Raw genomic sequence first — 22694 nt, forward strand, 5'->3', positions numbered from 1 at the left:
ACACACTCATGCACACACATACACACACTCATGCACACACACATCTACACACATTCAATCACACACACACTCATGCACACACATACACACACTCACGCATACATCCATATACACTTTGTGAAAAAAGAATCAGATGAATCTCTAAAACATAGAACCAAAAATCCATAAGAACAAACGGATTCATCCCATGCTTCCACAGCTAAGTATCTCTGCTCTTCTTTAAGAGGCCTCACTGGAGGTTTACAAGCCACACAGTAAAACCAGTTAAGTTTTGACTAGAGACTTTTACATTGCCTGGTGCTGCTCACTCTGTATTTCAATTTTTATCTCATCATCACGACCTTCCCAAGTGCACAGAATTCTCTCTGGAGGAAGTACCGAGTACTGAGCGAGTGTAAGCCCAGGTAGCCCCTCACTGTCTGTTGAACCCCAATAAGCTGCAGAAGCGGAGCTGAAACCTTCGCCCTTACTGTTAACCACTTCTGTTTACTTCCTTCTGACAGGAATAATCTCGGGCAGGTTTGACTTTGCGTAGCTTTGTTCCCCAAACCAAACCCCCTCTCAAAGGGTCAACCTCTGCCATTAACAAGGTTATTCAGGGGAAATGTGCCCCGATTCCTGGGGACAATGGCGGCAAAGGAGTTCCAAATGCTCTCTGAAAGAGCAGCAGCATCGCTGGCAAGGCCTTCCTAGTTTGCCTAGGTTTCCACCCTCATTTGTATGTTTAAGCTCTGGTCTCCCTGCTTGAAAAGAGAGGCAGGCAAGCTGACAGGAAAAGAAAGAAAACAGTAAAAGAAAAGGCCCTTCTTTCCTTCGGCGCTCCATCCTAACGCAGTGTTCTCCAAGCCTGTGGCCAGGGGAACCGTTATTCTTCAAGGAGAGGGTTGGATGCTCCAGTGAGGACAACTGCATCTCCATCCCTGATTGGCTGCTCACAATGCACTTTGACTTAGAGAAGACTCTGTAATTAAAGTTGTTCTATTCTTCTCAACCTCCCCTATAACATGGGTTTTATGGACCGTCTCTTGAAAATGTCCAGACACAAAACTCAGTTATTAGCTTACTTATTTAGATCTCACTTTGTTCTGAAGAGTCATGGTGGCAAACCATGGACGGGTCACGTCTATCATTCTAAAGGAGAAATGAAGCCATCTGGTCCATAAGGGGATGACTCAAAACGGTTTCGTTAGAGTCGTGCCTCACCACCAGCCTATCCACCTGGTCAAGCAGCTTGGCATATGTCTGTCTCTTCCTTAGGGACCTCCAAGTCGATGGTCTAGCTCATCTACTTGGAAATGACTTGCAGCTCAATCGTCAAGCGAAAGGCTCCGTAGCTTGGTTGTACTCTCGCTGTATTATTGCTTTTAATGGAAGTGAGTTTTGTCATTATTGCTTACTTTGTCTCTGAGCCAGAGCTGCCCTGGATACATTCCATGGGAGACTCAGTTTGTGTAGATTTCAGTGATTGACAGGTCCTGCTACCAATGAGATTGGGAACTTGCATGTTTAATTTCCCTTTGAAGAGGCTCTACTTAAAGAAAGGACTTGCAGAGCTAAAAACCCGGATGAGTTTCTTCAACCCACTCTACTAAGCTCAGCTGCCATTTCTTCTCTGTGTGACCCTCCCAGTACCTGGAAGTTCTTATGCAGCCTGGGAAATATTGGTCAGCTGTTCCAGTTTATGGCTACTGGGCAGAGCTGGTAGGACCAAGGTGGGGAAGCTAGCTGTGCTCATGGTCATTAACCAGTCCCAGTGGGACAATCATGCAGGAATTGCAGAATTGTACCTATACCATTTGCAAGATTTAAATTATTTTACTCCCTCTCACCTCAGTTTTCTTTATGTTTTAAGTGGAGTCTATAAAACCCACATCTCCGCATGCATTTGAGAATAAAAGAGACGTTGAGCTGCTGAAGATGAGGTCTGGTACAGATCCGACTTTAGATAAAATTTAAATCACTCCTTGGTGTTCCTGGGAGCTAGATAATGACATCATATAATCACAGGGAGAGGGAGCGGCTGTGCCAGTTTCTAGAAAGAACGCATTTTGAATATACTGAGATGAGAGTTAATGAACTATATCATAAAGGGGTGGGCATGTGCGCAGGGAACTCTTACAGATTTGAAATCTATATTCTAATCCTGGCCCACTAGTGACAAAAAAAAAATACAGCTTGATCACATTGCTCAATCTCTGCCAGCTTCAGTTTCTTCCCCTGTCTAAGGTGGAATTAGAGTTTATGTCTTTAGAACACACACACACACACACACACACACACACACACACACACCTTTTGGCAGACGACTTGAGGATCAGCTGAATTACATTGAAAATATTTTTCAAGGGTGAGAGTCAAAAATAACTGTCAAACAATGTGCTCTTCATCACTGCTTCCCACTTGAGCGCTCCTCTGTCTGAAGAGCATATTTTAAAATATTCTAATGTAAATCATTCCTATGACACATGCACTCAGAACAGGGGTGCTTAGCTGATGTGAATCACCAGCCTATTGTTAATTCTTCTTCAGTCAGCCCTGCTCTTTTTGGATAATGAACGTTACCAACAGCCAAAGGGTCTGAATTGGTTAAGCGAGGCCCTAAAGGCTTTGACAAGTCCCGCCAGCAGTGCTGCCACAGCCCCCAACAGCTGGAATGGATGCAGTTTGTTCTCCTTAATGCATAGATAGTACACATATGCTATCATATGTTCCTCGACCCGTAGGAACCTGAATATGTACTGTGCGTCTTCATACACTGCCCGTGGATGCCTGATAGCTTGGACCATACCACCAGTCTTCTCTGGCAAGGATGATTTCCCTGAAACTGAGTTTCTCCCATCCCTGTTTTCTCTGTGTAGCTGCTCCCTGGCAGAAGCCCCAGAGACAATGCTCATCTATAGTCTCCCAGGATTCTGTAGGCTCATCCAGAGAGTCCTTTTGTTATTATAATTCTCATTTTTAACAGAGCACAAGCATATTCATTCTTAATTTGTTAACGTGCAATAAGTGGCAGAAACACGCTTTGAAGTCTGATTCTGTATTCCATATCCAGGTGGCAGCCAGTGCCACTGCTGGTCCTTCGTCCATTACAGGAGAGGAATGGGTGAGGGAAGTCTTCTTCTCCTCTGTTGCTAGGAGAACCTGTTCTAGGTAAAAGTGGGGGCGGGCCTTTCAGGGGCCTGTGGCAGTTCTGATGGCAGTCAAGATGTTCAGGCGGTACAGAGGTTCTGAGTGAGTATCATTGGGTCAGGGGTCTCGGGACAGGGCCAAGTGAGCAGCCTGACTTGGGACAATGAGATTTTCTCACAGGCACTGAGTTTTGCTATCTGCAGACAGACCTCCATCCCAGCTTACAATGTCACAAACCTAGACTCATATGTCTTTAGAATTAATTGTAACCCCTGAAACTATCTCATCCAGTCCCTTCCTTTAATAAGACAGCAACTGGAATGCATTAGGATACACAGACGATTTATGGCCAAACAGGAAATCAAGATGTAAGCTTGGTCCTTCTGTGGTGTTCCTTTCTTGGCCTTTGGAAGAAGAAACCAGGGCAAGAAGCCACTTCTGGACTCCTTGTGCCTGCCCTGTCCTCTCTCTGAATGGACCTTTGTCTCTGTAGTGTCAGCTGCTCCTAGGGCAGCCTTAGCCTTGAATGCCTACAGCCAGACCTTGCTTCTCAGACCCCCTGCCCCTCGTTCACTTCTCGGCTGCTGACCACACGTTCTGTTTAATCTAAGATCCCTGGTGACTACGTTGCCTATTCTTTTGAAAGCTGATCTTAGCTTTCATTCGACTAGGACCCCAGCCACCAACAACATTATGGCCATGGCACAAAAGTGTTTTGTTGATGAAGAGCTGTGCCTTGCTCCATACACAGCCATACAGAGGCAAGTGGAAGAAAGGACTGCAGGGTGGGGTCAGTCCTTAGTACATCAAATCATAGCCTCTCGCCACAGTGTATATTGTCAATTAAATTTATGAAAGCTTGTTTTTAAAAAGGCAGTTTCAAAAATATTCTAAATTGGGCACGGTAGTACATACTTTTAATCATAATATTCAGGATGCTGGGACAGATGGATCTTTGTGAGTTCCAGGCCAGCCAGGGTTATATAGTGTAAACTTGTCTTGAAAGAAAGAAAGAAGAAAGAAAGAAAGAAAGAAAGAAAGAAAGAAAGAAAGAAAAGAAAAGAGTAAAGAGAAAGAGAAGGGGGGAGGGAGGGAGAAAGGAAAGAAAGCATTCTTGTAAATAATGGTTAAATGAAATATGTAATCAAAAGCTTATTACTAATCAAAACTTGCTTGATATTTTACACAGTGGTGAAGTCATATGTCTCCATGTTTTCATGTTTATAGAGAGAGAATAAAAATATGATTGAGTGTTAAATTCAATAGATACCAGAAGGAAATAAAATAAATAATAATGAAAAATAAAATAATTTTTATATTAAGAAACAGTGGGTATAATACATAAGTCCAAAATTCACTATTGGGAGGAAAAAAGCTAGGAAAATGGTAGCCATTTGGAAAGAACAACAGTCACAAGATAGAGGTCCTTTAATTGTGAACAAAAACAGAATGTTTAGGAAAGAGCCAAGGAAATGATCCACTTTACATTATACGTGGGACTAAGTCCCAAGTGAATTAAGAAGTCATTTTTCATAGGGAAAAAGTGATAAATAAATGTTAGTGAAGAGATGATGAAATAGGCCTGTACTCCAGAGTTGAACATGTGATTGGCAAAGCTTGCATAAAAACTAGGGACTTAAAAACATCCTACATCCAGTGAAAATCTACTCCTAGTCCATCTAGGGAAATAGAGACAGGAAAAGTGTTTGTATCCAAATGGAGTGTGCAGTTAAAACTGGAATTTTCATTAGACAATTACATTATAGCATGCCACAATACAAAACCCAGTCATCTATTAAACTATATTAAGTTGGGGTGCTGTGCACACCTGTAATCCTAGCACTTGGGAGGCTCTCTTTCCCTTCCCTCCAGCTTCCAACCCCCATCCCAGTTTACCCAGGAGATCTTTTCTACTTCCCCCTCCTAGGGAAATCCATGCATCTCTCTTTGGGCCCTTCTTGTTATCTAGCCTCTTTGGGGCTGTGGCTTGTGGGCTGGTATCTTCTACTTTACTCCTGATATCCACCTATGGCTGAGTACATCTCATACCATGTTTGTCTCTCTGGGTCTGGGTTACCTCACTCAGAATCATCTTTTTTTTTTCTAGTTCCATCCACTGGCCTGCAAATTTCATGAGGTCTTTGTTTTTATAGCTGAGTAGTACTCCATTGTGTAAATGTGCCACATTTTCCCTATCCTTCTTCGATTGAGGGGTATTGCTTCCAGGTTGAGGCTAAGGCGAATAATGCTGCTATGATAGAGTTGAACAAGTGTCCTTTTGGTATGAGTGTGCATCCTTTGGGTATATACCTAAACTTTTATAGCTGGATCTTGAGGTAGATTGATTCCCAATTTTCTAAGAAACTGCCATATCGATTTCCAAAGTGGCTGTACAAGTTTGCACTTCCGGCTGCTGTTGGACAATGCTCTGTGCCCTATTACTTGTATTTTAAATAATCACTGATTGGCCAGTAGCCAGGCAGGAAGTATAGGTGGTGTGACCAGGCAGGAAATAGAGGCAGAGCAACAGGAATTCTGGGAAGAGGAAAGTTTCAGTCTGCAGTCATCACCCAGACACAGAAGAAGCCAGATACAGATGTGACTGCCTCACCAAAAAAAGGTACCAAGCCACGTCGCTAACACAGGCAAGAATTTTGGGCTAATATAAGTTATAAGAGTTAATAAAAAGCCTGAGATACTAGGCCAACCAGTTTATAATTAATGTTGACCTCTGTGTGATTTCTTTGGGACTAAACAGATGTGGGACCTGATGGGACAGAAACCTCTGTCAATACCCAGCAGCAGTGGAGGTGTCCCCTTACTCCACATCCTCTCCAACATAAGCTGTCACCAGTGTTTTTGATCTTAGCCATTCTGTCAGGTGCAATATGGTATCTCAGAGTCTTTTTTATTTGCATTTCCTTGATGACTAAGGATGGTGAGCAATTATTAAGTATCATTTTGTCATTTGAGATTCTTCTGTTGAGAATTCTCTGTTTAGATCTGTGCTCCATTTTTAAATTGGATTATTTGGCATTTTGATGTTTAGCTTCCTTGAGTTTTTTATATATTTTGGATATCAACCCCCTGTCACATAGGGTATAGGTGAGGATCTTTTCCCACTCTGGAGGCTGCCATTTTGTCTTATTGACAGGTGTCATTCACTTTGCAAACGTTTTTCAGTTTCAGGAGGTCCCATTTAACTGTTGCTCTCAGTGTCTGTGCTACTGATATTATATTCAGGAAACAGTCTTCTGTGCCAATGCAGTCAAGGCTACTTCCCCCTTTCTCATCTATCAGGTACAGCGTAACTGGATTTATGTTGAGGTCTTTGATCCACTTTGACTTGATTTTTGTGCAGGGAGATAGATATGAATCTATTGCATTTTTTTTACATGACATCCAGTTATGCTAGCACCATGTGTTGAAGAAGCTTTCTTTTTTTCTAATTATATAATTTTGGCTTCTTTGTTAAAAATCAGGTATTCATAGGTGTGTGAATGTATGTCAGCATCTTTGATCCAATTCCATTGATCCATGTGTCTGTTTTTATGCCAATAGCAATCTGCTTTTGTTACTATGGCTCTATAGTAGAGTTTGAAGTAAAGGATGGTGATGCCTCTAAAAGTTTCTGTATTGTACAGGATTGTTTCAGCTATACTGGGTTTTTGATTTTTCCTTATGAAGTTGAGTATTGTTCTTTCAAGCTCTGTGAAGAATTGTGTTGGGATTTTGATGGGAATTGCCTTGAGTCTGTAGATTACTTTCGGTGGGATTGCCATTTTTACTATGTTAACCCTACCTATCGATGAGCATGGAAGATCTTTTCATTTTCTGATATCTTTTCTTCAATTTCTTTCTTTAAAGCCTTAAAGTTCTTGTCATACAGGTCTTTCACTTGTTTGATTAGAGTTACTCCAAGATATTTTATATTATTTGTGACTATTGTAAAGGATGTTGTTTCTCTGATTTTTTTTCTCAGTTCATTCTATGCAGCCTTTCTAGGTCTTCCAAGGAAACACACGCCCTTGGCTTAAAAAAAAATTATCCTCACTCCTCCCACAGCCTGTTTCATGACATATTGAAACATGCTTATCCCTTAAGGGGAACTAGAACAGTCAAGGCCCACCCCGATCTATCCCAAGAAAGATTATTCCCAAGATTAGTGGGAACATGCCTGGTTTTTCCCTTCTGCAGAAAGAGAGAAGTGGCAGAGATTTCCGAGGTCTCATGGGACTGCGACAGAGGCAAACCACACGTGACCTCTACAGACTGGGATATCGACCTCTGAGCTCTGCTCGGGGTAACAAGGCCATTCAGACTTGTGTCCCCTCACAAACAACTCTAGGGCGTGGCTCCTGTGGTGACATTTGTCCCATCTGATCCATATGACTGCGGACTCACATTATGTGTATTTGGGGGACAGGAAAACCCATAGCCCTTCCATGACCCACACCAACTGCTACAAGGATCAGAAGATTCTTGGTCCCCACGAGTACACGGGGTATCACAACTGACCCAGAAGCTTCTCCCTATGCATCCTGGCTGAACACACCACTCAGGCAGCTTTAAAATAGCTTGGGCCACACTCCAAGTGTAGAATTTAGCCAGAATCCCTGAGAGTGGGAATGAGTTGTCAGTATTTTTAAGCTCGCTGGGTGATTCCAAGTGCATCCAAGATTGAAAAGCGCTGTTTGGAGGTGACACGGATCCAGGCATCTCCCCATGAGGCCTTCAACACTCTTCCCTCTGTGAGGGCTCCATATGCGGTCAGTTCCTATGTGGTCCTTGTATACACGTCTTAATTGTCATTGATCCAAGAGTGCTTCTTTAGCTCCTCTGCAGGCTGAGTTTGTTTCAGCTGTCAGTTCCATAAACTGAAGAAGGGTATTATTGTTTTAGCCAATATTTTTCTGAGCCAGGCCATTTGGATGGTGGAACACTACCCAATCTAGGAACTGGCTAGTCAGAAGGAAAAACTATGTCTTTCTTACCCTAATCACCCATGGAAAAGGACAGAGGTTATGTAAATAGAACACAGCCATCCTGCTTTGTCTTAGAACTGTTTTGTATGAACATGGGCTACAGCAGGTGCCATTTCCTTTAACAGAGTTAGAAGAATACTTGATTTATCTGATTTAATTACAAATCATAATGTTGAAATAAAATATTTCTTTCTCTTTTATCTTTTTTTTTCAAGATAGGGTTTAATTCTTGCTGTTCTGGAACTATCTTTGTAGAACAGGCTGACCTCAAATTCACAGAAATCTGCCTGCCTCTTCCTCTCGAGTGCTGGGATCAAAGGTATGTGCCACCACCACCCGGTGAAATAAAATGTATTTCTAAGACTCTATAAAAATTAAGGATTTGAGTTTTATTTTTCCAATAGAATGTGATCTATTCATGAGTCTTTTCAAGTTTATATTGAACAATAAAATAAATAAACCACCCAAGTAGATTTAGAATATATGTATAATTTTACAATCCCATGTTCATAGAAACCAGTATTGAATTTTAGAATCAAAAAAAACCTATGATATTCATTATTATCTCAGCCGGAGCAACTTTTTCAGCTTTTGTAAGAAAAATTTAAATTGAAATATAATTATACATAAAGACATGGTCACAAGTACACTACTTCTCAATGGCTTTTTGGTTGTTTACAAATAAGCACCCTTGGGTCCAGCACCCAGGTTAAGAAATCAAATGTTATTATCACCCTAGAGACAGCCTTTGTGCTTGCTTTCAGTTAGAGCACCCTCCAAGAAAACCACTGTGTTGATGTCTACCTACATAGGTTTGTTCAGCTGCCTTTTGTCCTTGCTCCGTTAACCACGTAGCATGTGCTTTATCGAGTTCTGACCTCCTTCCTTAGGATATTTTGCTTGTAGTTATAGTTTTAGCCAGAGGTTTTAACCTTTGAAATTTAGTTTGGCAAACATTTTTCTTTTCAAAACCAGGAAATGGGATAGAGTTGGGGGGGCACAAAAACAAATAAGGGCAAGTCCTGGCTCTAAGATTACATCCAGTGTTGTAATCTAGCAACGTGCTGTAAAGTGAAAGCCTCTTTGTTAGACAAACATTTGTCCAGTCTTCACAATGAAGCAGTTACTATCACGTATCCTTGTACTAAGTATAATACTGCACAGGCCAACAGAAATTCTAGAAGAAACCCCGTCTTTCATCTCTGTGCCACACATAGACAATGCATAGACAAGGGATGCCCACTGGTACCCATTCCCAGTCTGTCTTGCTTCTGATTTAACCTAATGGGGTGGTACTGATGAAAGAGCTATTTCTTCCCGCACCTTGGAGTGTCCCCGGTGAGCCGCAGGGCAGTGTGCAAACTGCCGAGTCTGAGAGGCACTTATCTGTATCTGTCGCTACTCTATTTTACTCCCCTCATCCCTGTTTCTGCTGCCCTTAAGGACCAAAACAAAGCCTGCTCCAGCCTTTGGATGTCAGCTTACCTAAGAGTGAGGCTGAGCATCGTGTGGCTTTCCAGAACCATAAAATGAGAGGAGACAATTACCAGAGTCGTGACGGGAGTCATGAACCTCGTGCTTCGTTTTAATAAGAACAGGCTGTAGTACGTGTGTGATTAGTGGCTCTTGGCTTTGCAGAGTCCAGTGAGTGACTTGAAAAAGTCATGACGCCAGAGGGAAGAGGGATTAGTAGCGAACTCAACACCGTTCCAGGTCTGATAGTTTGGGAAGAAGCAGAAGAGGTCATTTTGTTTCACTTGGCTGGTTCATCCTCCACCTCCATTTTTTATATGGAAAAAAAAAAATCTCAAGTCTCTAAAAATAGAGTTGACCATAAAATTCACACCTGTGTTCCCATCCTTCAGCTTTGAAAATTATCGGTTTCTACTCAGTTCATGTCTAACCCTCCCCTGATTATTCTATCACATAAATTGCTCATTTCAAAGTACTTCACAAAGTAAAATCTCCTGGTTTAATCTCCCCAGTTAACGGGCTCAGAGAGAAGTCGCTTGACAAATTACTGGCAGTTACATTTGACCTACACTCTCAAAGTAAAAATACTACAAGATTTATTAGCAGACTTATTACATTGTTATTAAATTGTCTGGCATACAATTCAATTATTTATTTAGCCTAAAAATGCCTGGTTTTAGGTTTTTGGTTAGAAACCTGGCACCTTCTCCAAAGAGTTCAACAGGGTTTGGTGATAGATTTGTTGATGTCCTTTTTCCTTGGTGATTTTGAAAAAATGCTGACAAAATTTGTCCAAGTAAAAGTGTTTCTTTTAATTATTTAGTAATAAAACGGCCTCAAATGCCTCCTAAGTGCCGTTATTTTCCATCTTCAGCCTGTTGTGTTTTCAAAGAAGGTTAGCTGTTGTTTGCTATTTGTGACCACTGTCCGCTCACTATACCTGCCATCAGCTATCACAGCGTAATGGGGCCACAATTCTCCCACAATTCCCAGCATTAAACTCCCACAGTTCCATTATTTGGGCCTTTCAAGACATTCCAGAAGTTTCCAGAGCTTGTTTTCTCATGAAAATGACCCCTAGTGTCTTTGCCGTAGATTTGGCTGTACCTGTGCCTACTTGCTCGGCTTGTGTCTCCAAATGCTTCCTAGGATGCTTGATGCCTATGACCTGAAGAGAGGGGCTGCAAGCACCCCTTCAGTGAGCATTTCAGGAGCGGACAGCTAGGAGTGAGAAAAGCTGCCATGGTTTTCTGTATCAACAACATTATAGAAAACAGACATTTATCTGTGTCAAGCTCCAGCTGTTTCCAGCTGTTTCTCTCAGGGACGAAAGCAGTAAAGACCAATAGGCTGACAGTTTCATGGTTTTCACTGTGCACTTTTTCTGGGCAGGTTATTCACATCCAACTCCTTTGATGTGATCAGTGATGACGCTTTTATTGGTCTTCCACATCTAGAATATTTGTAAGTAAGACAACCCCACTTCTGCCCCACCCCCCTACCCCAACGCTGACTCAGGACAGGTACTCCTCGGCTCCTGTGGTTGTCTGACCAAAACTGTTGTCACCTCTTGCAGATTCATAGAAAACAACAATATCAAGTCCATTTCAAGACATACTTTCCGGGGACTCAAGTCTTTAATTCACTTGTAAGTATAGTTGTTGCTATTATTTTTCAGGCTTTGTTTGTTGGGCTGATTTGGGTTTATTGGGGATTCTGCAGTGCTAGGATCAAGCCTGAGGCCTTGTATTCACTATGTGAGCACTCTACCACTGAGCCATAGCCCTACCTTTGTTTTTGAGCCGTGAATTCAGTTTGGTTCCTAAGGTTAAGAGTGCCCATGAAAATTTAAGAACTCAAATTTTTTCTCTCCACGCACACTCGCTGTCCTCTCTGTCATCTGTCAGCAAGTACTCAGGAAATTGATTGTGATTGCTATTTTTAGCCCAGATGGAGCATAATTAGAAAAGCAATCTAATGTAGGGGAATAAGATGACTGAAATGAGTTTTATTGGAGAATTATATTAGAGAATAGTAAGTTTGAATATATCCTTTAATTTGATGTTTGCTGTTCTTTTTTCACCATATAAGTCCTGACTTTATATGTATTTAAACAGGATGTAACCATAGGCAGTATCTATGTAGTGCTTGAATGGTCTATTTTATAACCTGAAAAACTTAATTATTTGGTGGGTAATTAAAGATACAGCAGTCATTCTAAACAAGGGACAATTACTGTGGGAAAACACTCTTGTACACAGTAAAGATTTATCACTCATATTAGTTTAATAAAATGTTGTTTGGCCAGTAGCCAGGCAGAAAGTATAGGCAGGGCAACCAGACTAAGAGAATTATGGAAAGGGGAAAGGCAGAGAATGAGTCACCAGCCAGATGCAGAGGAAGCAAGATGAGAATGCCTCACTGAGGAAAGGTACCAAGTCACGTGGCTAAATATAGACAAGTATTATGGGCTAATTTAAGTTATAAGAGTCAGTTAATAATAAGCCTCAGCCAATAGGCTAAACAGGTTATAATTAATATAAGCCTCTGTGTGTTTCTTTGGAACTGAACCACTGTGGAACTGGGTGGGAGAGAAACTTCCATCTACAGACAATATTGTCTCCCGGGAAACATGAAGAAATATAAGCGTGCTTCCTGGTTTCATGAGAACGTGATCAGCACCTAATGCTGATCAAAGATGTGTACCATCACCACCCAGTTCTATTATTTATTTGGAAACAGCAGCTTCCTAAGTTGTCCAGGCAGGTCTTGAGCTTGTTCCGTAGTCTAGACAATCTTTGAATTTACAATTTTCTTGCCTCAAATACCTGAGTATCTGGGATTATAGGCCTGCAGCACCAGGCCCAGATCAGAAACAGAATGTTGAGCAGGAGACATGATTATTGAACTGATTTCTTATGTAACTATAAAAGTACCAACTCAGCTGGGCGGTGGTGGCACACGCCTTTAATCCCAGCACTTGGGAGGCAGAGGCAGGCGGATCTCTGTGAGTTCGAGACCAGCCTGGTCTACAACAGCTAGTTCCAGAACAGGCTCCAAAACCACAGAGAAACCCTATCTTGAGAAACCAAGAAAAAAAAAATCAGCTCAGTCTCTGAATTGGATTGGCTACTCAATCGATCAGTGGCGATTTTTTTAAACACCTAAAATGAGCCTCATCTGTGTTGATGATGTGAGAAATCTGTGTGTCATACTCATTCTGTCGATCTTGAGCTAATCTCACAGTTGCTCAGCTCTGTTCTAAGCCCTGATGAAGCAGAGTAACACTTGCTCTTAGAACCTGCTTTCTAGTGTGTCCATGTGGTCATCCTGCTATACCTACCAGGCCCCATTGTCTCTTGCTTTTAGGATTGCAACAAGAAGAAGCTGAAAGTCAAAGGTATTTTATATAACCCAATACTATTCTTTCAAGGCTTGTCTATGGTCATTATAGTACAAACACCATTTGCAATGCCCTTCCAGTTGGTGGTAAAATATGATATAAAGATGGTTATGGAGTAGAATTAATATTCTACAGCGTTTATCATAGAGTCTAGTTCTGCAGAATGTTTTTCAGACAAAATGCAATAAAATAAATAAACACACAAAAGGTGAAATGGCTATTCACTACCATATGTAGTGGTGGGTTGAATGACAATAACACCCATAGACTTATACATTCCTTAGCTGGTGGAACTGTTTGGAGAGGCTTAGGAGGAGTGACTTTATTGGAGGAGGTTTGTATCTGAGGGCTGGCTTAGGTCAAACAAATGGGACCCTTAGGTCTTTTGCATCTTTACCTAATCCATGATGCCATTATTTTGATTTACAAAAGTGGAAACAATGCATGGACCTTGCTAAGTCATCGCTAGGGGGCAATTTAAGCATTACAAGGAGTAAGAGCCCTAAAGAGGAGTGAGATCCATCTCACCTTGAAGGAACAGGTAGAGGAATTGGAAAACAAACATTTCGCCCTGTTGGGGTTTTGCGCTCCCTTCTACTTAGGCTCCTTTTAAAGGTGTACTTCCTGCTTCCCTTTAGGGATGGAGCAGGCAGCCTTTGAAACCCAAAGTCTCTGCCTGCTCAGTACATCTAGTTCATTTCCCACTATATTTACTGCTTATGAACAAGCTTTGTTTCTTCAAGGTTTTAGGCTTCAAAGAGCACTTTCTCCACCTTCGACCAGTTCTTTCCAGTTGAAAGGCAAGCATTCCAGCAGCAAGGTGCTGTCAGCAAGCCCTCTGGCCTGTGTACAGCACAGGGAGAATTTATAAAGCGGTTTCAACCCTTATCTCACCGTAGTTGCCAGGTGACCTTATGGAAGGATTGGGCAGTGGCATTGCCCTTCTAGAGGCATGAGAATGAATGTGTAAATTATGCCCAGAGAGGACACTCCTCCCCTTCTCTTCGGCCGCAAAGTCGGAAGTTGCCCAGGTCTTCAGCAAACCATCCAGAGAAGGCTCCACTGTGTCAGTTAAAGCAGAACCTGAGAACCCTCATCAAAGCTGACCAGATCCTGGTACATGATTTAAGGTGTAGATTTGAGAGAAGAAAGGGATCCTAGAGCCAGCAAGATGCATCAGTGGGTAAAGGTGCTTGCTGCTAAGTCTGATGACCTGAACTGGATCCTAGGATCCACATGGTAGAAGGAGAGAACTGGCTCTTTGTAAATTATCCTCCAGCCTCCACACATATACCGTGGTGTGTGCATGCACGCACACAAGCGCTGCACACATACAGCCAAATCAATAACCGTAATATAATCTGAAGAGAGGAGTGAAGGAGATTCTGAAGAGCCCCGCCTTTGCTCCCATTCTCCAATTGCAGAGTTGGAATCGGATGCACACTTTTAAACCAAACTCATTCCATTTTGGCCTGATATTAGATCTGCTGCAAAGACTAGGTTTGCTCCTTTGGAGACATTGCATTTTTATCACTTCTTAAAATATATCTGTTTTGCTGGGTTTCCTTCCTAAAGGGCATTTACAGACAATTTGAAAGTCAGTACAGATAACTTAGTTCAGTAAGATGCTTGCCTTGTATGCATTAGATTCTGAGTTCAAGCCCCCAGAAAGCACATTAAAAACAAACAAACAAACAAAGCCAGACATAGTGCCCTACTCTTGTAATTCAGCCGCTATAAAAGCTGTTAAGTACTGAGACCCTCTCTGAATTGCTTTATTCTGAGTAGTACCCTGGTATCATGCAGGCATATATTTACAACTCTAATTAAATACTGGCGGACTCAGGAGTTTCGGGAAATTCTAGGGCAGGGTACTGGGATAGGCTCAATTCTAGTGATGGCCTTTTTATTGTCAGAATTCTAAGGCAGCAGCATATGACATTATGTGGCAAGAGACCGGTAGTGTATATTTCTGTGCGTCAAGATACAGAATTAGGGAAGAAGCACACCGCACTGTGAATTTTCATGACTGGGGCCACCACCTTCACATCCTAGGGACCTGCTCTCACACACGCCCTCACTCTCCCCCAGTTCCTCCACGGTGACAACAGAGACTTGAAAGTGTAGCTTCAGCTCAGAGGCTACTTGAAGCTCATCCCCCAGGACTCCTGGGATATTGCCCACACCGAACACCTGCTTGGGAGACTAGCGGCTAGGGGCAGGCATTCTGGAAGGCAGGCAGGCAGCCATTCTTCCCATCACTGCATCCACCTTGGTGCGCTGGTGGTTTGCCTGAGACAACCTTTAATTATGGCAATGGAACCCATTGGAAAATCGCCGCCATGGCAGACTAGACTGGCTCAGACAGCTCATTTGTTTCAGTGCCACGGGGCTGTGCTGCTAAGAAAGCAACACCCACGGTCATCTGGGGTGCTCCCACCCCACCCCCTGCAACCATCCTCACTTTGGGCTTGTGTCTCTAGGAGCCTGCAGCTTCACAGGCTGACATTCAGGTTTGCTCTGAACTGGAGAGAGAGCGCGAGAACACTGCAGCATTTGCAATCCTGATTCCAGACCCTCGGGTTAGCTCTTCCCTGGGCACTGGCGCTCTCCAGGCTCTTTTCTAAGCACTTTGTAGCTATCCACCCATTTAATCTCCAAACAAGTTTGGGAGTTATGAGTTCCCGAGTACCTTGCTATCCTCACTGTCAATGCAGTGACAAAAAATGAGTCATTTTTTGTTTGTTTGTTTTTGTTTTGTTTTTCAAGATACGGTTTCTCTGTAGCTTTGGAGCCTGTCCTGGAACTAGCTCTTGTAGACCAGGCTGGCCTTGAACTCACAGAGATCCACCTGCCTCTGCCTCCCAAGTGCTGGGATTAAAGGCATGTGCCACCGCCACCCAGCCAAGATAAACTAACTTTTAACAATTATGATTTTCTCTGTGAGCTCAATTCACTGAGGTTTAATAGCCCTCATCATTTGACATTGGTGATTGCTTTCCTCTTGATCAGACATACCTGAGAAGTGCCAATTGTCACTTAGTACCCACTGCAGAGTTGCTTACTGTCCCTCATAAGGAACGGTATGAAGATGTGATTTAAGAGCAAGATTAGAACTTGGAAAACTTTCTTACCTAAGAGAACTGACTTCATAGAAAACTGCCAAAACTCGAGCCTGCCTCCCATTCCGAGCTCACACCGGTTCCCATTGCACTCTGGAGCTGGTTTGTAGACTGATGGTGAGTCTGACGGAAGCTGGCTTGGGTCAAGGCCAGGCCCTGCTTTTCCTCAGCTCATCCCAGTTGAAAGTCAACTGATACCTCAGGAGGCCACCTAGGTCCCCAGACCACTTTCTCTTTAACACGCCTAAGTTTTCTTCCTCTTGTTCCTAAGAAGAGTTCTCGGGTTAATATTAAAACTCGGCTCTGATTTAACCCTCACACTCACCAGAGTAGCCCAATGAAGAGACCTTTGAAGAGAAGGGAGGTCTAGACCCCAGTTCACAGTTCCTTTCCCACAAGCCATTGCTCTAAAGGACAGCAGATACTAGAGACCTTGGAGCACAGGAATGGTGATGTGGCTTCTAGAATCACTTGTTCTGGGTGGCTGTGTTAGTGATGGGAAGAAAGCTTCACTGTAATAATTAATTTTTGCCTTCATTCTCTTAAAAACAGCTTTTATAGTTTCAAAATTTTCTTAATGTGGTAAATAATTAGTATATAGATTTATATATTGGTATATGTGTCAATAAAAGCAAAAGATGGATTTTTAGGACTACCAAGCCACAGTGTTTTCTTCCTAAGAAAGAGAGAAAAGACGGTTTCACCCTCCTAAGTTGAGATGGCTCAACAGTTAAGAGCATTTGTTGTTCTTCTTCCCACCACTAGCTTACAACCATCAGTAACTCTAGGTCCAAGGGTATCTGACACACTCTTCTGACCTCAGAGAGCATACACACACACACACACACACACACACACACAAACATAGGCATATGCACAGGCACACACACATATAAGCACACAGAGACACACACAGATGCACACGCATAGGCACACACATACATACACACAGGCACACACACACAGACATACACACACAGGCATGCACGCAAACAGGAACACACACAAATAAATAATACATCTCTTAAAGTGTGTAGCTATTAAGCATCATTGGTTTTTATGGCAAGAAGGAAAAGTTCATTTTGGGATCTTGACACACAAAATTCACCTGCAGGCACAGTAGTTTTCCCAGAATCCATGGCAATGGAGCAGGTATAAAGCCATTGGTAGCTATGTTTCTTAATTGTCGCAGTGAATGGAACCTACATTCTTTTCTCAGTCTCTCCAGATGGGATAACAGGCACCTAGAGAGGGTAGGCTGGCAGGGGTGTACTCTGACAAGGTCAGACTGGTCGGAACTAAGGGATACAGGGAGCTAACGCTACAGCTGAGCTTCTTCTAAGGAGAATAATATGAAACTGTTTCTCTGTGAGGCTGGCGGGCGGGCCGGGGCGCAGGAGGCTGAGGAAAAGTAGTGTGGAACTTGCCGCGGTGGAACCTGAAGGATGCTATAACCATGGCGGAACCCTAATCTTCAAGCCAACAGTGCTGTCTCAGGCTCTGCAATTGTCCTAGCTGCCTGATGGGCCCCAGATCTCATTCTCTTCACTGATCTTTCAGCTGTCACCTTCCATATCTGACTCCAAGTTATTATTGTTAAGACTAATTAGATTCATGCTTCTCACCACCAAAAGCAACTTGGGGAGGAGAGAGTTTATTCGGCTTACCTATCCCAGTCACAGTCCAGAACTTGAAGGCAAGAAGTAGAAACTTGAAGGAGAAGCTAGCCATGCTGTGTGTTGACTTACTCCTCCATGGCTTTCTCAGCCTGCTTTCTTACATCCCCCAGGACCACCTGTCCAGAGATAGCACTGTTCACAGTGGGCCGGACACTTCCACATCAATCATCCATCAAGAAAATGTCCCACAGGCCTGCTACAGACCAATCTGATACAGGCATTTTCTCAATGAAGTTCCCTCCTCTCTGATGACTCTAGCTTGTGTCAAGTTGCCAAAACCTAGGCAGAGTCTCAATGACCTTTCAAGGACACATCCCAAGTCATCTTCCACTTCTTAAAATTTCTACCATTTCCCAGCAACAGAACAGAGGCTGAGAACTAAACCTCTAACACATGGGCCCGGGGCAGATATTCTAGACCAGGGTAGCCTGGTTGTGTTTTGTTTTGTTTTTGTTTTTTTCCGAGACTGGGTTTCTCTGTAGCTTTGAAGCCTGTCCTGGAAGCATTATGCCCAATTCCGCGAAGTTCCCTCAAGGCCAACAAAGAAACCAAGTCACATATGTAAAAGCAAAGAGCCTTTATTTTAATCAAGTTTGCAAACTTGGTCTCTCTGCATGTCCAATGTATTGGAATAACTGGAGGGCTCCAAGCTCAATTAGAATTGGGTTTTTATAATAGTAAAGGTGGGGGTGAGGGGGTCTCTGAGGTTCAGGACCCCTGATTGGCTGACATTTGTCTAAGGTGTCCTGGTGAATGTGCACTGGCAGGTGTTTCTATCTACAGCACTTGGAATGTCTGGCGTTTTCTTTGAATGGTCTGCTCTTGGGTTGGGGGTTGGGTTATCTCAGTTTCTGGTTCTTCCTGCTACCAGGAAACTACTGACACTACTGGGACTTGGGCCTCTCATTAAATGTATCAAGGGTTGAGTTCTACTCTGGCAGGTGATAATGGTTGGAAATAAAGAATTTCCTTTGGGTGACCTATTCATACTTAGCTTATCATCCCTGGCCACCACAGGAACTAGCTCTTGTGGACCAGACTGGCCCTGAACTCACAGAGATTCACCTGCCTCTGCCTCCCGAGTGCTGGGATTAAAGGTGTGTACCGCCACCACCTGGCTGCCTGATTGTTAATGATGCAGAACCCGTAACCCAGCCGTTAAGTGGTAGAGTCTGGTTTCTACCCAGCTCAGGCTGACTGCAAAACCTACCAAACCCATTGTCACGGGGATTTGAACTTTCTAACTCTTTTCCCATTCTTACATCCCCCTGGTTCACTGAAAAAACATTTTGGCATCTAGTAGTAATTTCTAAAACCAACAAAACAGCATAATCAATTTTAGAGTAAGTTCTAAAACTCATGAATGTTTAAATATGGAGGAGCTCATATTTAAGTAGAGGAGGTAAAAGACAGGGACGTTGAAGAATGTTTTAAAAGGACATTGAGAGAATTTTCGAAGACCTTTGAGACCAACAAAAGGCTCTTCTGCTCTAGCTTTAAATGTTATTGTGGAAGATACATAAAATGCACTGGCAAAACCTAAAAAGGGCCAGTACCTGGACCCTTCCCAGTGCTCAGTCATGCCCAGTTTTCTCTAGTGTGTATACATTTCTCTTACCTTGCTACCATCAAAACTATTTCCGATTTGTTAACTATTATCACACTCATTCTGGTCATTTGTGAAACAGTAACTAGGAAAAGAAAGAAAATAATTCTGTGATAACGGGGTAAGAATCAGAAGACAGGAATAATTACAGAGGATGGATGAGGGGACATTAGTGAGAAAGCTTTGTGACAAGATGGAAAGATTGAAATGAAAAAGCGAAAGCCAGAAACAAGGGGATGCCCTTCCGAAAGAAGAAAGGACATGAAGACAAAGGAACTGGAAAGTCTAGCTGCTCTCTGAAGCAAGAGGAGGTGCCCAGAAGAAGTCAAAGTCCCAGCCAAAAGAGGGAGGGCATTTGGGGGTGAACATTACCATGATAGTGGTCCATCAGTCATCACTTGGGAAGCATCATCTAGGTTGGACCTGTGAGAGTGTGAGCCTCGGCTTATAAATTCAAAGAGGGATGCCCAGGCATCGTTCTGCTGATGGTTTAATGTTGCTTTGCCTCAAGTCAGTACCAAGTGCTTTGTCAATGCTAAGTGGATGTTGACGCACAGAGGTCAGAAACTGAAAATTCAACAAAAGAAATTGGAGTGGTATCTTGGGAAAAGAAAAGTACTACGTATCATTTAAGAGGCTGAAAATGATTATTAAAAGGAAACTTTGTTATTAATGGCATTTATTAAAATTTTCACCACATTGTTGTATCACTTTTGTCTTTCCAGGAGTCTGGCAAACAACAATCTCCAGACACTCCCAAAAGATATTTTCAAAGGCCTGGATTCTTTAACAAATGTGTAAGAGCACCTAAGAAATCACTGGTTAACTGCTTTAAAATGATTAGTGAGACCTGATATTGATGATTAATATTTTTAATTGGCTTTAAAATTAGAATGCTTTAATTGACTTCATTTGTGGATCTACGTAGATTAAATGTTAGAATTCTTTGTGATTTAGCATGGGAAATCCTAAATGCTCAAGTACTCAGGCAGTGCTTTGAAAAAGTGTGTGCAGGTCGGTAAAGAGTGATTCTAAGGTCGCTGGGGGAACCGGGAAAGTAGAGACCTCCACAGAAATTTCAAGATCTCTTTTTTCTCATGAGGTCCAGGAAGTAGGGCTACAAAGAAAAAACATAAAGGAGTCTGGGAAACTGACAGAATAAGATGAAAGGTTACACCCATGGGTTGGTCAGGCAACAGAAGTGGAGCAGGAAGTGGGGGAAGGGAGGAGGTTTGGCTTTTCTCTCATTAGCCTGAACAACAACTCTAGGCTTAATCCCCAGGAATTTGGCTTAAGCCCCAGGAAGGGAATGAACTTAATTATTTTTCAAACAAAAGAGCTTTCAAACTTTGACTTTTAAGCTTCAGAGTGAAAGATCTTGCAAGGAATTTGTATATTCTTTGTGGTAAGCAAAATAAGTTCTATATACCCAGTCCTCCCCAAAGCAGTTTAGTCTCCTTAAATCTCTTCCAGAACATTAGCAGGGCATTTACATTGCCCTAAAGCAGAATATAGGAACAAATGAAAAGATGTATGAGAACACTTTTTGTACTTACTTTGTTATTGAATATATAGAAAGAAAATTAAGTAAATAGAAATGTATGATGAAACTTAAATAACTTTTTAAGATATTGACGGAACCAATAGAGAAAGTAAAAATAATAACACAGAGAGAGGATATATGTCTATACTGATATCTCAAAACAGCTTTCTCTAATAACAAGAACAACCAAAAAATCAGAGTTAAGAATTTCCTCCTAAGCCCAGAATTTAACTTCAAATCAAGAAGCTAATAAAATTCTCTTTATTCTTTGCAGTTGCTCTAATACCTACTTTTCTCTAACATGCCTACTTTCCCAGTTCCTGGAAACTGATTTCTTTCCAAGCGAGTGCCAGAATCAAGAACCTCCCTTGAGAGCCCGGCAAATTTCTAATCTGCTCTGGCTTATAATAGCCCAGAAGGGCTGGCACTCTGGGATGAGGTCACTTCTGGGAAGGTTTTGAAAGTTAGATGATGCCCATCGCTGCCTTAGTTCATGGTGGGCCCTCTGTCGCATGCTGTGCCAATGCAACACTTACAATTTGGCTCAGTCTCCCAGGGAATCCCAGAATGAGCTTAACCCAAATCGAGGATTATTTTAGAAGTACAAGGATTCATGATAGCTTCTCTCTTAGTGGATTTCTTGCTGATTTTTTTAAATGAGCATATTCTTTAAGATGTGTTTAAACACACATGTATTTAAAATTATTTATGTGCTTCATGAAGAATGGGCATCACTTATGAGTTCTGTGTGAACAGAAAAAGAAATGGAAGATCTGCACAGAGGCCGAGTAAATAACAGAGAGCTTCATGAGTCACGGCTATGCGTGGAAATTTAAACTCTGCCTCATAGTTTATTACAGGCATGGACTGTTGTAGGTATTATGTCTGCATTAACTCTGCTATGGCAAAGTCGTTTCTCATTAAAGTGGAATTTGTAGACCCCAGAATAGGGTCAAGATTAACTATGTCTATGAGGAAGAAAAGCCAGTGGCTCACTGGATTTAATTCAATATCATACAGCAAACTCCATGCTTTATCCTTTAGACCCAATAACGTAGCTGCTGGATGCTCATAGCCATGGAGTTCCCAGAGTGTGCTGCTGAGACAAATGAGGCTCCAAGTTTTAAGCTTGACATTTATTTATCTATGTATTTGTTTATTTTTGTCCTAGGGATTGAGCCATGACCTTTTAATAGGCTAAGGATGCACAATTATACTTAGGAGCCTTAATTTTTTTAAGATTTGAATTGACTTTTTTTTTCTCATCTTAGTATATTAGAAAATAATCACATTTGGGACAACTTAGATACATGAATTTATTTTTGAACTATACACTTTATGGACTCTAAATACAGATCACGTATTTCTAATGAAATTTCTGATGAAAATTTAGCCTCCAAATTGAGATATAAGTACAAACTATACAGAGAATTTCAAAGATAATACTAAAACAAGAGAAAATAGAGTACTAATCTATTCACTGTCTCTATAGTGTTTATATTGATTACACAGCCAGATGATGAAATTTTGAATGTGTTGGAGTAAATAAAACATTACAATTAATTATACCTGTTTCTTTTTACATTTCTTTAGGGTCCTTATAGAAAAATGCAACTTACACATACGACTCATACATTATTTCCCTTGAGTCCACTCTTTTTTTTTTTGATTTTCGAGACAGGGTTTCTCCGTAGCTTTTGGTTCCTGTCCTGGAACTAGCTCTTGTAGACCAGGCTGGCCTCGAACTCACAGAG

The 22694-nt window shown here is 42.0% G+C and overlaps 1 protein-coding gene across 1 annotated transcript in view; it reads left to right on the forward strand.

Moving 5' to 3' along the window:
• Positions 1-22694, forward strand: part of Lgi1 (leucine rich glioma inactivated 1) — a 42499-nt gene that overhangs the window by 9898 nt on the left and 9907 nt on the right. Inside the window, exons 3-5 of the mRNA XM_005352206.3 lie at positions 10980-11051; positions 11164-11235; positions 20123-20194. Of these exons, the coding sequence (XP_005352263.1) occupies positions 10980-11051; positions 11164-11235; positions 20123-20194 (216 nt within the window). The remainder of the gene's footprint in view (positions 1-10979; positions 11052-11163; positions 11236-20122; positions 20195-22694) is intronic.

The sequence above is a fragment of the Microtus ochrogaster genome, chromosome 8, assembly GCF_000317375.1.
Source record: "Microtus ochrogaster isolate Prairie Vole_2 chromosome 8, MicOch1.0, whole genome shotgun sequence".
NCBI lineage: Eukaryota > Metazoa > Chordata > Mammalia > Rodentia > Cricetidae > Microtus > Microtus ochrogaster.